The sequence below is a fragment of the Agelaius phoeniceus genome, chromosome 9, assembly GCF_051311805.1.
Source record: "Agelaius phoeniceus isolate bAgePho1 chromosome 9, bAgePho1.hap1, whole genome shotgun sequence".
Lineage (NCBI taxonomy): Eukaryota > Metazoa > Chordata > Aves > Passeriformes > Icteridae > Agelaius > Agelaius phoeniceus.
In genome coordinates, this window is record NC_135273.1 from 27,310,111 (window position 1) to 27,327,009 (window position 16,899).

At 39.0% G+C, this 16,899-nt stretch overlaps 1 protein-coding gene across 5 annotated transcripts in view; it reads left to right on the forward strand.

Annotated features, from left to right (window-relative positions):
* GRID1 (glutamate ionotropic receptor delta type subunit 1) overlaps window positions 1–16,899 on the forward strand; it is a 485,558-nt gene that overhangs the window by 256,478 nt on the left and 212,181 nt on the right. For all 5 annotated transcript variants that reach the window (XM_077183338.1, XM_077183339.1, XM_054637706.2 and 2 more), the window contains one exon: window positions 11,662–11,867. In XM_077183338.1, coding sequence (XP_077039453.1) covers window positions 11,662–11,867 — 206 coding nt within the window. The remainder of the gene's footprint in view (window positions 1–11,661; window positions 11,868–16,899) is intronic.

The following is a 16,899-nucleotide window of genomic DNA, read 5'->3' on the forward strand; positions in this document are numbered from 1 at the left end:
TTGATGTGTTATGTCCCCAGAATAAAAACCTGAAATTGATTCTGCCTAGAGTGAAGAGCAGAATAAAAGATAAAAATAAAAATGTTGTATGGTTCATCCGGAGTTCAAATAGACTTTCCGTGTCTTTATAAAACATCACATAGTTGAATTGTTCCTGTGAACTCAGCAGATTTAGATTTTTCTTTCCCTCAGAAAATGGAATATGTGAAAGTAATGTAGATTTATTAGCTATAGTTTTAATATTTTTTGTTTTCCTTTCAGTGCATTATAGCAATTGTAATCTTTCTTAAGGAGGGGTTTCTGTTTTCCCCTTTCCAGCTTCTCCACAAGAATAGAAAAAAGAGAAGTCAGTAATTACATTAGTCTTGTCTGTACCTGATTGATGGACTTTGAGATGTCTGGCAGTAAAATATTATCCTATCCTTTCTGGCACAACATCTTGTCCTTTTCCAAGCCATTGCTTTATTTAAAGTAACTGAAATTAGCACAGTGTCTGCTCCTGTGAGCTATGTTCAGATGTGTGGATTTGCCAGCACCCACCAAAGATAGCAGCACCTGCATGCTGCTTTTGCTCAGCCAGAGATGTCCTTCACATCCTTTTCTAATGGTGAAATTTCCTCTGGTGACTTTTGGAGCTGCCTGACTCCTTTCCAGTAAATTAGAAGACATTAGCTAAAGAATGAAGTTAATTAGGGGGGAAAAAAGTAAGACCTCTTGAAATATTAACCTTAGGGTGTGTTGGACTTCCTAAATGGCCTTCAGATTAATGGCTGTGATAAGTGGATAAAAGCTTGTCAGATTTTGGGGGAGTTGAGTTGCTTCCTCTCCGAGTGTTACAATCAAATTTAAATTTACTAAGGCAGATAGATCTCTCAATCCATTTACTTGTAAATACATATAAAGGAGGTGCTATAGGAAGCCCCAATTTCATAAAGGTGCAAATAGACCTCCCCTAGTGCCACTGAAGTAGACTGAAAACCCCAAATAAGACTTGCTTTTGGATGTGAAGTGTTGACTCCTCAGGTATCTATTTACCATTATCCTTTCCTACAGCTGAGTATTCAATGAGGAGACACTGTTGTCCTAAGCCTGTAAATATTTCTCTTTGCTGTTGCTCTGTAGAAATAAATTAAAAAAAAAAAAGTTTACAGTGCCTTCACAAAGGCCAGATATTCCATCATGAACATAAGCTGTTAAACTATCAGGATTGTAGCTTGGAGAGAAGAGTAGCACAGGAGCAGGGATTAAAGAGCTGAGAAGCTTTTTTTGCTTGTGTATTTTATTGCTGTTTTGGGAAAGAATGGCTTCACATCCAGAAAGGTGTAAGTGTGTCTGTACATCTTAAGTGTTTGTCCTGATAATCATCATCAAAGGAATAAATTGCAGTGTGTAGTAACTATGCACTATATTCATATGTTGAGAGATCTTGTATGTGGGAGGGGATTGGCATTGAGTTTCCTCACACAGTGCAAAATGCAGACTTGAATGTTTGTGAGAGTAAGGCCTGCAACATCACATTTTTCAGCTGGTAAAAGCGTGCTTACTTTGTTTGCAATCTGATGAGTGGAGAGCCTTCTGACAGTAGCCCTGCTGCACCTCAGAGTGACCAGTTGTCTTTTCAGTAATCATTATCCATTTTGTTCCTAAAGCATGGAGCTAAGAGAGGGATGCCTGAGGAGGTTTTAGCTGATGAACAAAACCAAGATGATCTATGTTTGTTCTCTAGCATGTTGGTTATATGTTTATTTTTCCCTACTCTGGGTTCAGAGTTCTGTTGTTAGAGAATGGAGTACTTGTGTTTGCTGTTGTACTACAGTAGTTGTCATGATGCATATGAATGATTGGCAATTGATTTTTTTCTCTTTCTTTGTTATTGGCAGATTCCTACAAGAGGGAGTAATTGGTGGTCATTAGATGTGACATGAACTTAGTTTTTATTTTCAATTCCCTTTTTCTTCTGCCAAGAGATTTGTTATCTCAGTAGGGATCCTTCTCATCTCGCTTTTGTCAGAAAACACTGGAGAAAAGAGGAGTCTACAATTGATTTTTTTATCCCTTTGCATTTTTCTGCAGAGGTTTTTGGAAACTATATTGCAAAAATGGGCTTTAAAAATAAGGAATTTAAAGGAGGATGCATTTTTTTCCTCTTTTTCCAAATTCAATGTCTGTATAAAAATGCTCTTTGTGAGTCAAACAGCTATCCATGGAAATCAAACTGCCAATACAACCATACTGATTACAGCCTGATGGTCATCATGTAAATAAAATAAAGATTGTCCATAGGGTCCTTCTTCCCTGTTTCTGAGCTAAAAATATGCCCGCTGTTTTCCTTGCCTTGCCAACACGTGAGTGAACGTTGGCCAGGCTCAGGCTGGGCTTGGCAGGGCAGTGAGCTCTGTGCACTCGGGCTCCTGGTGAGCTGGTGTCCATCTGGTGCCTGTGCTCTGGTGACTGAGCCTCAGTCAGAACTGCAGCCAGCTGCCCACCCAGTCAGGGAGAGCTCCTGGGGACAGGCTCAGTGCCCCTGAGCCACCTGGTACTGAATGCTCTGCACAGTGAGCATGGGAGTGAAACTGCCCAAGTGGCAGCACAGGAGATAGGAGGTGGTACAAAATGAACATCATTAGGGACTTGGTTATCAAAAATATGAGACTGGTAGAGAAATAGTAACCTTACAGAGAATGTTAGCTCAGTGAAGACTCCATCCCTGGAGGGTGCCAACAGTATTAGAGCTGACTCTGATGGCCTCTCTGCTGTTTGTGTGCCTAGACACATAACTTTTACTTGAACCCACAGAAATGAGAGAAACTTTCTCCAATCACAGAATTACAGAATAAGCTGAGTTGAAAGAGACCCACAAGGATCCTTGGGTCCAACAGCACAGCACCATCCCCAAGAGTCCCATCAGTGCCTGAGAGGATTGTCCATATGCTCCTTGAGTTCTGTCAGCCTTGGAGCTGTGACCACTGCTCTGGGGAGCCTGTTCCCCTGCCCAACCACCCTCTGGGGAAGAACCTTTTCCTGGTATCCAACCTCAACCTCTGCTGACACAACTCCAGGCCACTCCCTTGGCTCCTGTCAGTGTCACACAGAGCAGAGATCAGTGCCTGCCCCTCCTCTGCCCCTCAGGAGGAAGCTGTGGCTGCAGTGAGGTCTCCCCTCAGCCTCCTCCTCTCCAGGCTGAACTGACCAAAGCACGTCAACCTCTCCTCACACGGCTTCCCCTCAAGGCCCTTCCTCATCCTCATGGCCTACTTTGGACACTCTCCAATAGCTTTATATCTTATATTTTGGTGTCCAAAATTACACACAATATTCCAAGTGAGGCTGTACCAATAAAGAGTTGAATTATTATTTGCTGACTTTGAGTTAAGTAGACAAGAGCAACAAGCTACTGTGTCAGGTATTTATACGTTTTTGTACTGCCCAGGAGTTTATAAAGTACATTGGGATCCTTAGCTGAAAGGTGTTGTAGGAACACACACGATAATTACTGTCACACTGTGAAATCACAAGGTGAAAGGACAAGGTCTCCCTGCCAGTGGCCTTTCCTCAAGGGGCGATTTAATTTCTTTATCTGCAGTAATTCCATTGCTGTCTCTCTTGAGATCAGAACGTGCAGTATTTAAAGCTGACTTAAACAAGAGAGAGACTCACTCTGCAATCCATTAAATCCCAAGGGATGGGCTTCTGACTTATCTGCTGGACACTTAGCTATGCATACACAGAATGAATCTCTCAGATCCTCAGGTGACTTCTGATTTTCTCTGAATGAGAAGAGAGAACCTTTCCCTCCCTATTTCAGGTATGCCCTTGGCACATTTGGTTTGTTTTGGGATGCTTTTGCTTGGATTTGCTTATCCCTAGTTTAGGGTTATTGGTCTTATTTCTGAAGGGTAGTCTTCAAATGTCAAAGTACAATAACCGAAGTTACCATACAGTAACAGCTACATTTCTGTGAAAGCTTACAGGCTTTCACCCAACATCTTGAATGGGTACTATTAATTCACTTATTCATGCAAAATAATATGACTTCAGAAAGTGCATCTCAGCCCTTCAAGAGAAAAAAGATGTGCTTTCTTAAGGTACTGGTGGATTGATATTTACATTTCTGGTACTGAGTCATAGCAAATATTAAACTCAGCAATTTAATGCAATGATTGAAATTAGCTTATGTGAAAAATATTCCATTTCAACTGAGGCTATACATCAGTAAAAGCATATTTTCTGCCAATACAGCTATTTTTGGTCTCACAAGAAGATACGGCAGTTGCACTGTGCAGTGTCTTGAAAGGTATTTTAATATATAAACAGTAGTAGTGAGGTGAGAAGCTATTACAGCTCATTTCAGTGGTTTACCATTGGGCAAACAGTTGGCAATTATTGCACTTGGAAGAATCAAATGGATGATTTGAATAGAAATGCTGGTTCTTCAGTGAATTCCCTTTTTACATCAGTTGTAGCATATGTCCACATTTTTTCCAACAGTAATGAATTTCCTGAGGTGCTTTCCCTTGTGCTTTTGAAAGCTAAGTGTTAAAATCCAGCAGGAGAGACCTGTAGCTGACCTTTCATGCTAAATGTGAAAGGGCTGTTGTAGCCTTTAAAAAGGCTTTTGTGCTTCTGGGCCTCCTGAGAAGCTCCAGTTACCTTCAGATTGGATCAGCTGTTTCAGGTGTGAAACATCAGTTGTGCAGAGTAACTTAAATATTTTTAACCTTTTATGATGAGTCTGGAAGCATCTGTTTATGCATGCAATGCATCTGGCTTTGTGGTGCATTCTGTCCCTTTTCCATCTGTTTGGGAGTGAAAATAACCTGTGATTTGACTCTATTCAAAGCAGTTTTTATCTTTGAAAGTCTGAAAATAATATTGATGTGGGCAGTATGGAAAATTTCTGCAGCCATTATAGAAACTTCAACCTTTGGTATTACGAGGAGTTCAGAGTAGAAGTTTGCATCTGGTTAACCCTGATGCTTGGATCAAAATACACATGGCAGGGCTTTGTTTCTGTGGAGAGGTGGTCAAATGTCTGTCTGTGATCTCAACTTAAATGGTGAATCAATATTCTATGCATTTTTCAAAGTTTAGATTTCTGACAGCCTGCTGCTTTTCTTTTTTTCCCCTGAAATGTCTCATGTCTTGCTTTGCTCTCATGTCTTTGAGAAGGGACTATGCAGCTGCTAGGTTTGTTTGGTCAGGCAGTGCAGGTGCTGGTGTGTTGCTTTGTGTTTGATCCCTGTTAGTAGGACTGTCCAGGAGAGAAAGGGAAAATCAGGAAATGGGAGATCTGCTGGGATTCTGAAAATTCCCAAGTTTTTATGCTGGTTGTCAACTGTTTTGGATGCTCAAAGTTTACATTTGCTTAAAGGAAGCTGAGCTGTTGTGTGGAGGAGAAAGCTTTGTAGGGTTACATGGCTCATTAGTGAATAGGTATACAGAGAAACCACACCTGCCTGAGGAATTCCTTGCACTGCAAACTGAATTGTTGGGAGAATATTCAAGGGAAGTAGCCACAGTCCCTCCTGGCTGACCCTCTGTGTATCAGAGACCGGTCACGGAGCGCAGCAGGACTTCCTGTCTGGTCTCATTTGGTGCAACTTCTCTTAGCTAAGCTGAATTGTAAAAAGTATCCAATCTAATTAATGGATTTATTGTACTTGATATTCTATCTGCTTGCTATAATAATGACTACTTAGTTACTGACTTCGTTTCTTTATTAAAAAAAGGCAAGGAAATTGGGATATAATTGCAGAGGTGTTACTGTGAACTCTGGCACATCTAAAAGCATGCAAGAAGCGAAGGATTTTTTTTAGTAGAAAGTTCTTGAACTAAAACCTAATTAGGAATGAGGTAACTAAATTAGACACAGTTTGAAAATGTGAGTTCCAATGTTTGTTGAAAAAATTATATTAGCACTGATTGTGGGAATATGGCAGGCAAAGACACCCGAGGAAATGATGTAGGTGAAGTGAGAAATACAAGCTTGGGGAGACATTGTAAGAGCAGAGGAAAAAAAGTAGAAAATATGTTTTATTAATATCATTTTACTTGGCTCAAATAAGTATTTATGTTCTGGTATTAATGCAGTTGTATCTATTGTAACAGATGACGTTGTTATACTTTCTGGTCCCATCACTCTATTTGAGCAGTTAAAATTACTCTGTGAGTATTTTTGATTGAAAGTTTCAGTTCTTGTTCAAAATCTGATTCTTCTAGATGGTTTGGACAAAATAATTCTCTTACAGAAACATTTTTAGTCATCTTTCTAGCATTTGGAGAAAAAAAAGTAGTTATTTATTGACTGAATAATAAGAGCTACTTCTGAAGTATGTCCACTTTCAGTTTTCTAAAATTCTAGAATATGTTTGAATCCTTCAAGTAGGTTATTATCTGCAGCAAGGACACAAAGATGGTACTGAAAATAATTTATTCAGAAAGCTGACAATGCAGCAGGAGACTAATCATTGGGATATGTGTGTCTGTTTCTAACACCAGGCATATTATCCCTTATTTTTGCAATGCAAACAATTGGCAGCTGTGAGAATTAGGGAGAACAGCCAATGTAAAATAAAAAGAATGAAACCCACGAAACTGAAGAGGTTTCGGAAACACGTTTCAGAGTGCTTATGTGTAATCTTTCAAATCAATGAATCCAGGATATGTGTGTTTTATTCTGTGCCAAGAAATGAAATAATTGTCCAATTTGAAGGGAATCAAAATGACAATAAAGTATATCTTTGAATGAGGGAAGAAAATTTTTTTTCCTTCTATCTTGGAATTTAAGTATAAAGAACAATGCCTTGAATACCTATCCTCAGTTCTTGGAAAAGGTAAACTTATTTTTATAAGTGTATAAATGCTATAATAATGAAACTATCTAAGCCTCTCTGATACTCTTCTCACTGCTTTAAATATCATCAAAACAACGTTCAAATAGAACTGACACTGAGAAAAAAAAGTGTGAAGTGTAGAGCCTGCAATCTGCAAATGAGAAAACTCCAAACCTCACCATCTCCTGCCTGATCTCATTGTTTTTCACACTTATTTATTTTTCCCTTTTACAAATGTACCAGTGAAAGGATTTGCGTAGGTTATTTGAAAACAGAACTCGGTGACGACATTTATTCCTCCCAGAATCTGCTTGGATGAGAATGACAGGGTGTGAAATTCTATCCTGCTGCTTCTTCAGCTGTGCCTTCAGCTCCAGCTTGGGACTTCAGTTTGCTTCCAGCTGTTTTCCACCCAAAGTAAAATGTTTCCTGGCCATGTGCTGCCTCTGTTTCTGTCAAGTGGGGTTAGGAACTGGTGTTGAAAAGATGATATAGTGCTCTTTACCTCCTGGAAATTCTTTTCTGCAATGAGCCATCCTAAAAGGCCAGCTGTGCCCAGCCACACAGCTGTTTCACAAAGAAATAATAGCTTCAAGCTCTTTTGTCAAGGCCAAGAATCAGATCCTGTAAATTCATGAAAGATGAATGCTACAGTAAACTCTAGGAACTTTTTTTGTATAAAAAAGATTATAAATAATGTAATAAAAATGAAGTGCTCTGTAGGTGCCAGTGAGCTTTATAGGTAGGTAATGCCACATTTAGTGCTATTCTTTTATGTTTGTGTTCCAATCAGCCAGCACAGTACCCAACCTAACCTCCAGCAGGAAATTATATATTCCATTATTCCTTATAGCACAATAAAGCCCTTTATTTATGACAAGCATTAGTTTTGTTGTCACAGTGACAGAATTCATATCTTAGCAGTGTATCAAGGCTTTCCCTCCCTCCTTGTAATGGTTATCCCTAAAATTGTCCTGTGCTCCTGTTGTCAGAGCTGCACATGTGGTTTACCTGTCAGCATTAGGATCAAGGCTCTCAGACACAGAGATTCTATTCTCTCTGGTCAGATGTAACAGAGGAGGCACAAAGTTCATAAGTAATTTGCCTTTTTTTTTAACTTGTCTCACTTTTTCCTGGTTCCAGTTCCAGCCTGCTGATTCCATGGTTGTGGTTGACACAAGAGTATTGTAAACTTAGCCAGTTATTGTGTGGTGTCATGGATCCCTTGTATGAGAAGTGTATTTTCTCTGGTGCAGTTTTCCTTCTAAAGTGTTTCGTCCTCTTCAAGAAACTGATGTTCTCTTATAGGAAGTGTTCAAATATTGCCTCTGAAAGTCCTCGTGCTGAGCATGCAAAAATCAGAGGGGCAATTAGAAAATTAAAGTATGATTATGTGATTTCAAAGGCCAGGTGTGGGCTACAACCTGAGAAAAGCAAGTAATTGTAAGACTGAAGGCAGAGGTAGCTGTAGGTTGTGTACCTACATCAAACTGGTCTGTCCTTTGTTCTAGACTGAAGTGAGAATTTGGATTGCTATACTTGGCCTACCAAGTGTGAAATGAATGTGCACAAGGAATTATTTCTTTAGCAATGGCCCAGTACAACTCTCTAATATTAGAATCCAAACTTTTTAATTAAAAAATCACTGTTAAGACTACAAGGGACAGTAAACAATTGTATTTTAACAGACAAAACCGTTTATAGAACCCTTTATTTTAATAAAATTCTATGTGAGCTGTATCAAACTCCTTTTAGTGTTGAAGAAAATGAAGGATTAACAGTCATAGATTATGAGAAGTAGAAAGAAATTCATAACTGTACCTGTGAATATTTCAGTTTCAGCTGCTGTGGAGCAAAGCTCAGTTTTTCTTTAGTGTTGCATGGACTTGTGATCTTCTAAATGGAGGAGTAAAAATGAGGGCACTCACTTCCTTGTGTGATGTCAGATAAAATAAGACTGAGCCTAATTTATTATGTCTTATAAACAGATGCTCCTGCATATAGGCATGTGTTTGTGTATTTGTGCACTGATACATTTTAAGAAATTATTGCCCTCTTGGTAATTGTTGTGAATAATTATTTGTGAAAAAAGATTCCATTATGTAGGAACCTAAAATTGTTAGTCACCTCTTCAAACAATTCTCTTCAGTTCCCACTTCCACCTTTGAATTCCCACCAAGCCTCCTTCTTTTTCCTGGTGTCAAGTTGGAGCAGGCATGTCAGCATTCAGGAAGGCATCATCACACAGTCCTTTCTAATTGCCAACACTGAATAAATTCACATTCACTTATATCTGTGAAAAACTCACAGATTGTGCTTGCACAGTTGAGCTTGGACAATCTCATCCATCTCAGATTTTGCTTTCTCACCTAGCTGGAAAAACTCAGAATCCCTTCCATTTCTCAAACTGGAGAATAGTCCATTTTAATTTTCCTTGGGGGAAGGGTTTGAAAGGGAATATACCATGCCCTTCTAAGTCCAGATAGTCTGACCAAGTGCCTCAAGTATTTTGCATTTGTCTACAAGAACATTTCTAACCAGCAGTTCACCAGGTCAGCTGAAAACGGGAGGCAAAACCCCCCAGAGCAGTATCAGCGCAGTTAATCTTCTGTAAACAGCTTTCCTTTGGAGGCTTGCACAGAAAGACAAGTGGTTACTAAACCATGAGAGAGGGAATTTTCTTACTGCTTGTTAAGCACTGCACTCATTTTGAAGGACTAAACATCATTGAAAGAAAAATCTTTGTGTTTTGTGTCACACATATCCATAAAGTTTGCACAGGTATAGTAATGAATGCTGTCTAATGAATATAAATTCACAAAATCCAAACTGACTTTGACAACTTTTGTGATATGTTTTAACCTGTAAATTATAGTTGTTTGTCACTGTCACTATTTTAGCACACCTGCAAGGTTTAGCAGTTATACACGTGCTGAAGTCCTCTGTTGCTTTCCAGAAATACCTGCATAACAATAAACCCATTGCTGGGGTTTAAGTCCCCTGTGACTGGGAATTTAGGATGGTGAGCAAGTCTAGGGTTTATGACAGTGGGACAAAGCTGCTATAGACTTGCCTGAGTTGAGCAGTGAAAGATCAGCACAGCCCTCATGAGTGCACCTTTTCTGATGGTGTGGCTGGCTGGCTGGATGATCATGTCAACCAAACCAAAATTAAAAACAGAGGAGGGGGTCTGGTGTGGTTGGCACACCCCTAGCTTAGTTTCTACTATTTCTGATGTTTCTCTGCAATTCAGCTGATTTTTGAAGCCAAATTAATCATATTAACAAGCATTCTCAGGTTTGGATAGAGGCATGAAGCTACTCAAGGCAGCTTGTTTGTTTGTTTTTTTTTTTATCTGACATTTGGTAGTTGACCCTAATGTATTGCACTTGCACATGAGCTAAACTGGTGTATCCTCACAAGATGTCACTTATGTTGGGTTTCATTTGTCGTTTTTTAAGGGGGATGACAAGGACTCCACCTGTGCATTCTGTGCCCATAAAGACCATGTTCAGGGGTGTCTAAGAGCCCTCTCAGGTGTGGCAGCAGGGAGTGCTGCTGCCTTCAGCTGGACTGGGCTCCATCCTCTGACTTGAGCAGAGTCCCAACGTGGCTACTTCAGGACTTAAAAAACCCCAAACTATCCACCAGCTGGTACTATGTGGTTTGAGGAGATTGTTTAGTTACAGTGACGTTTTCTGAAGAGAAAGTTTCACTATGGGATCAGTAAACCTTCTCTAACTTCCACCATTCGGCTTCACCCATGAGCTGAAATTTAATGACAAAAGAGTGAGAAATGAATGTGAAAGGCTTCAATACTTTGTTATTCATGACAAGTTAGACATTTTTCCCATAAAATCAAGGGTTTCCAAGGACATGGTACAGCTATGATCGAGTCACTGCTAATTTTGAGAGCAACCTGGTTCAATATAAGCTTAGATGTTTCTCTTATTCTAAATTTCACTACAAAATAAAACCTTAGACATTTATTAGAGAAAAATGCTGAGAGTATAAATGAAGATTGAATACAGTTTGAGCAAGCAGATTTCATCATGAACATATGAAATGTATTCCTTCATGTTAATGGCCAAAAATGTCGTTAAGGAAAATATATTTTTTCAAATAATCCTGAAGTTGAGGCACAGAGCTCAAAGGAATATATTTTGAAGGGGCTTGTTTGCATGATTTCTCTGCTTTGAAGCACTTTGTTTTGTTCTTAACCACTTAAATATATTGTCATTACACTGGGGCTTTGTGTATTCTTTTAAGAGTTTATGGATAAATGGAAAATCTGTGATTAGGCAGGTTATTTCCAGGACAGGAGGAAAAAGGGTAAGTCAAAAGGAAGGCTCTGTATGTTCTGGATCTTGTATTTGTTCCTTGGGAAAAGCAACTGGGTGAGGGTATAGAAAGTGAGAAGTTTAGGTATGAGTGATTTATCCCCTGCTCATTTATCTGCTCCCAAATTTCTGCATTTGACCTGTGATTCTGTTGGAGTGGGACTTTGTTTGTTCAGTGTTAAACCCCATAGCTTTGAGCCTCAGGGGAGGCTTGCAGAGTCACCCAAATGCATGAACTGGCTCTTCCTAAGAGTTGTTCTCAGACCTCAGGAAAGCAATTGATGGAGTTTCCCTGTTGGCACTCACTATGAAAAATGGCTTTGTGGAATACTCTTCTTCAGAGAGCACTGCAGGAAAAAAAGTTTAAAAAAAGTCTTTTCCACCTAATTAGTGCTGCTTGCCTAACTGGAGGAGCTTCATACAGTGGCTTTTTTCTTTTCTCTTTTTAATTAATTATTTTTTTTTTTCCCCCTCCTTCTGTGTTACAGACATACGTGGGCTGCAGGGATTTCTTGACCAGGCCTCCAGGCTGGGACTTGATGTATCATTACAAAAAGTGGACAGGAACATCAGCAGAGTGTTTTCCAACCTTTTCACCACCATGAAAACGGAGGAGCTGAACCGCTACCGGGACACCTTGCGAAGGGCCATCCTCCTCCTCAGCCCACGGGGAGCCCAGACTTTCATTAATGAGGTCAGTGCACATTTTCTTTATCATCAACATGGCAGAAATGTGGATTATGACCCATGTTTTGCCCTTTTGACAGTGCTGGTTGTTTAATGTGAAATAAGATTGTCAGACTCTAGTGCCAGGGAATTGAGATGTCACATGCTCCATGGAATGCTTGCTTTGTGGTTAATGCAAATGAGGCAACATGGGCAAGATATTATATAATATAGTAAAATACACAGTTCTGTAGGGGGTAATCATTTTTGTCTGTTTGTCTTCTGTATCAATACTTTTGTCCTGGATTTCAACCACTGTTAATGAGTGACCAGAAAATCTGCAATAATCTATTAGAAATGAAACACAGTGTGCCTGAGAGAGCTGTCTTTGCTGTGGAAGTCTCCCAATTTGTATTAAATGGGCACATTACTGATGGTTGAGAGTTGAATCAAAGAGATCTTTTATGAAATATAAAGTTGGAATTATATGTTTGTCTTCTTTTCTTAGTGCTTTCTTGAAATCAGGGATGCTAATTAGGATAGGGAGGTAGCTGTTGGGCAAACTTTTAATTAATGTGCTGTGGGCTAAGTTTTGGCATTAATTAGTTTTATCCAGCTTTCTTAATATTAAATAATGAATTATTTTACAGTGCTTTCTATGTCAGAGTTGAGAATGAGAATTTGAGCCTCAGTTTAATTTTGTGTATTCATTAGCTAAGATTTTGGCAATAAAGTAGGGGTTTGAATTTTTTTTAACTAACCAGGGATATGACTGAACCAAGAAATTAAAATGTGGATGGGGTGTGTTTCCAATTATCAGTTTTGCTCCATCAAAGCCTGTTAAATTAAAAAAAATCAACTCAAATTAGCTCATTAGGGTTTTTTTTTTTACCATAACAGCCTTAGCCTTAGTAAATTACCCACATTTGTGTTCATTAGTGACTTTTTTAAAAAACAAGGTAAATTTTACCTTAAATAAATGAGGCAAATAGGTAGTTTGGAAAAGAATAAGCAGAGGGATAAATTCTGCTCAGGTTTGTGCACACACAGGCATTTCCAGCAGAAGAATGAGGGAGTTGTATGCTCTCTAAGTGTGTGCAGCTCTCCACAGCTCAGTCAAATGTTTTCATAGGAGAGCTCCAGCAGAAATGCACATTGCCAGGGACTCCTAACCAACTCTCCAAAGCAGGTTAAAGGGAAATGTTTTATTCAGACCCCAGCTGGGTGGCAGTTGTGTCCCCTTGAGCACACAGGGCTTTGGGGTTGTTGGGTGAGTCAGGTGAGTGCCCTGGCAGAGCCCTGAGGTGTCTCCAGGGTAGGGGCCAGTATTAAACTGGATTAAACTCTTTTACTGCTCACTTCACCTTAAAGCACTGTGTATTATAGGCATTAAGACTAATGACCCTGATATATTTCCAGCTCCCTGCAGGAGTTTAACAGTGGGCAGAAATGAAAAGTAATTTATTTGGCAATCTTCCTATATTGAAGCCTGATTGATTCAGAAAAGCTTTAGAAGAGAAAATTTACATCTTAGAAAGGAATTCTCCAAAGGCTCAAAGATACAAGGTGCAGAGTAGGGGAGAATCCTTCCCAGAGTGAACTTATATTTTGTGGAGAGTTACAATGACTGCTGTTTTTCAGTATCTCAGTTAATAAGTGCAACTAATTATCTACAGCACATTTTCAGGGAGTCTAGAATAACAACCTGCAGCTTAAATGAAATACGCATTTTTATGTATTTTACTGAAATGCATCACTCACAATGTGTGGCAGTAAATTCCTTTGATGGCTTTACTCAATTCCACAGTTGGTATTTTTTACTATAGGTAACATATTGCTCTATACTAACTACTGTTGTTATCAATCTCACTCATTTACCGTTGGAAATTGTTAAAAGGTTTTTTTTTCCAGTTTTTTTTTTTTTTTGAAAAAGAAAGCTCTCTGAAAAATTCTAAGTAGTAATGGTAGAAGAAAATGTAAGGTATTATTTTTAGATTTTGCACATATTTTTTTCTTGTTTCTTCAACTCCAGTTAGAAAAAGAAATTGAGGAAAAAGAGGTTTAAAATTTGGAAATGGAAAATTTCATGTGAAAGAGAGGTTTCTTATTAAGATTTTCAGTTTTGCTGAGTTGATACTTTGTAGTAGGGAAAACTGTCTGACAAATTTCAACCAGATTTTTGTTAAAATGTGTTGGCTAATAGCATATCTTCATATGCTGAACCAGGTGCTGAACACCAACCCTCTGGTGAAATGCAGAACAAAAATAAGAACAGTGTTTGGATTATGAAAGCTGAAATATGCAGATTTAACAGATTTTTCTTAGCAGAAGTCATAGACACCAGCCATTGGAAGCTGATACAAGGTCTATTTTGCCATGTTTGATTCTGCAAGTGATAGATTTTTCTTTCTAAAAATACAAGTCTGGGTTTCAGTCTCATAACCTCTTGGGTGGGCCAGAGAGATCTCATCTGATTTTGGATGTACAAAGTTAGGGGACTTTGCCATCTCGTGTGTGAAAAACTTTTGAATTGTGGAAGAATTCAATTTCTCTAATTTTTATGTAGACATGGTTCTCATTTAACTGCCTTAACATCTCAGTGCCTGGTTCTGTCATGTGCTAAGGTCACTGCAGTAGAAATTATTGACCTTTCCTAAGTTTTCAAGATTTAGTGTTTTGTTATGAAACTGCTTTGACTGTAAGAATGGAGAGGAAAAGGAAAAACATCTTTTCAATGGTATTGCTATAAACCTGGAATCAGCCTTTATTCAGAATAGGGATGGTAAATGCATTTATTAAATGTGTTAACTATCTTAGGCTATGCATTAAAAGGGCATTTAGGGACTGAAGCAGACCTAATCTAAAGAGTGTCTCTCCTTAAACAGTTGAGAAAAATGTTCCTTTCTCCATCTGTAGAAATCCCAGATATATTTGTCTCAATTCTAACAGGTGTATGTGTGCCAGGAAAACAATTTTATGTTTTGAAAAGCATGTGATCCATTTGCAAGACCATAAGAAAAACCAATAATTCAGAAATGGGAAGATTTAGCACTTTTACCTTTTCTGTTAGTTTCTTTGGCCCAGACATAGGAACCTGAGACTCAAAAGGCTCCCTCCTTGAGACAGTGAGGATTCACCTGCCTCTTTCACTTAGCAATGGATGTGTTTTTTCAGTTGCAAGTAGAGGTATTATTTGTGTGGATTGCTTTTATCATTAGGGCTGTACAGTGAAATGAATAAATGGAAAGAAGTTCAGAGAGGTGAAAAAATGATGAAAGGATGGGAGAGCATGACCTCTGAGGAGAGGCCTCAGGAACACGCTATATACAGCCTGCCTGGGGGAATAGAGCTGCCAGGCACTTGAGAGGAAACATGAGCAGAGGGGGAGGAATTATTTCAGGTGATCATGGGATGTCTAACAGGAAGTAATGACCCAAAGCTAAAGAGGGAATGCTTTCTAACAGGGAGGTCAGTTGGACAAGGGGAGTGTTGGGCAGGAGAGTTCAGGGAGGCATCGTCCTGCAGCAAGAGCTGACCAGATAAAACACTGGTAAATCAGGCTAGCAGTTTGTCCTGAACTGCTGTGCAGGATGTTCTGGGTGACCCAGGAGCCCTTCTGCCAGGAAACATGTGTTGTGTGAATAAGTTTAGACTTGGTACTTTTTATATACAACCTATCTGAAGAGGAGGAAAAGATCTTGTAGTTCAGCACTTCTCAGGTTTCCTGTGGCAGGTGTGCAGTTCCTGACCTCTGTGGAGGGTTTGGTTTCTTAATTCTTCAAGAATACATGATTTATTTGGGATATGTATTTTAATAGGATTTGCCTTTATAAATATAGGTGATATCAATTGCTCCATAGACTTTTCCTTCTTTGCAGTATTTATATACAACCTTTGCTTTTGAACACCAGTGAAATGGAGGCTATAACACAGTTGCATGTAGTTATTGACTTGAATATAGAAGGCATTATCAGCTTTACAAAACCTTTAACTCAGCATTACTTATATTTTTGGCAGCTTCACTGAAGTGAAAAATGTTTTTGTTGAGGTGGATCTCTGAAGGTGCTGCAGTTCCTTGTGAGCCTGCCTTGCCTGTAAGCTGGTGAGCTGACTGCAGGAAGGTTGTATGCATATCCCTGCAGCCTAAAGCAGAACTCTCTGCATGCTTAGGATAGTAAGCAAGTTTAAAAAAAGAAGACTATAATAAAAGAGAGCAGATTAATTCCTTTAAAAATTAATACAAAGCTGCTTTATCAATGTGGCAGGGTTACATGAATCACAGCAATTCCAATCTGAGCTGAAGCTAAAAATTTCCAGTATAACACTGTGTTAAACAGCTGTAATTTATCTCTGCCCTGTGTATATGATCACCTCAGTGTCCTCATTGGAAAGCAAAGCCTTCTCTATTTCTCTCTCACCCTAGTTCCTGCTAAGTGTTCTGAGTGATTCTTTATAGATATCTTGCTTTTGGTTTGGGCTTTTGGGGTCATTTCACAGTGATTTGTGGCCTTCCTTCAACCCTGACCACTGAAGATGCTGGGCTCCTTCCTCCCAGAGCACTCTCAGTTGGCACCTGCTCGAGAACCCTGCTCCAGCCTTCTCTTTTCCCTCCTGCAGTTGGTGACTGCTATTACTTGACTGGAGCTGAATGAAGTATTTTATGGCATCTTGAACAATTTGCACCCACAAGCAATTGTATGAAATAGTTTTCCAGGGACATCCACTTCTCAGAATTTAACAGGAAAAAAGTTCAATATTAATATTCTGGCACTTAGCACTTCATCTCTCTCTCTTTCTCTTTTTTATTTATGTTACAAACATTCAACATATTAGTCCATACCTCTGTTTTATATGCAGTATACAAACATCTCAAAATATTGTTCAATAATTTTGGGAAAAAATAATGCCTCTTCTGTTTTTAGAAGGCAATTTCTATGTTTAAAGAGCTGCTAGTGATTTGTGAATGCTGCTAACAGAACGGTAGAAATAATCCATTCTTCTTTCAATAGTTCAAGTTAAATTGTACCCACCTTATTTCTTCTAAATCCTCCTCTGGTATT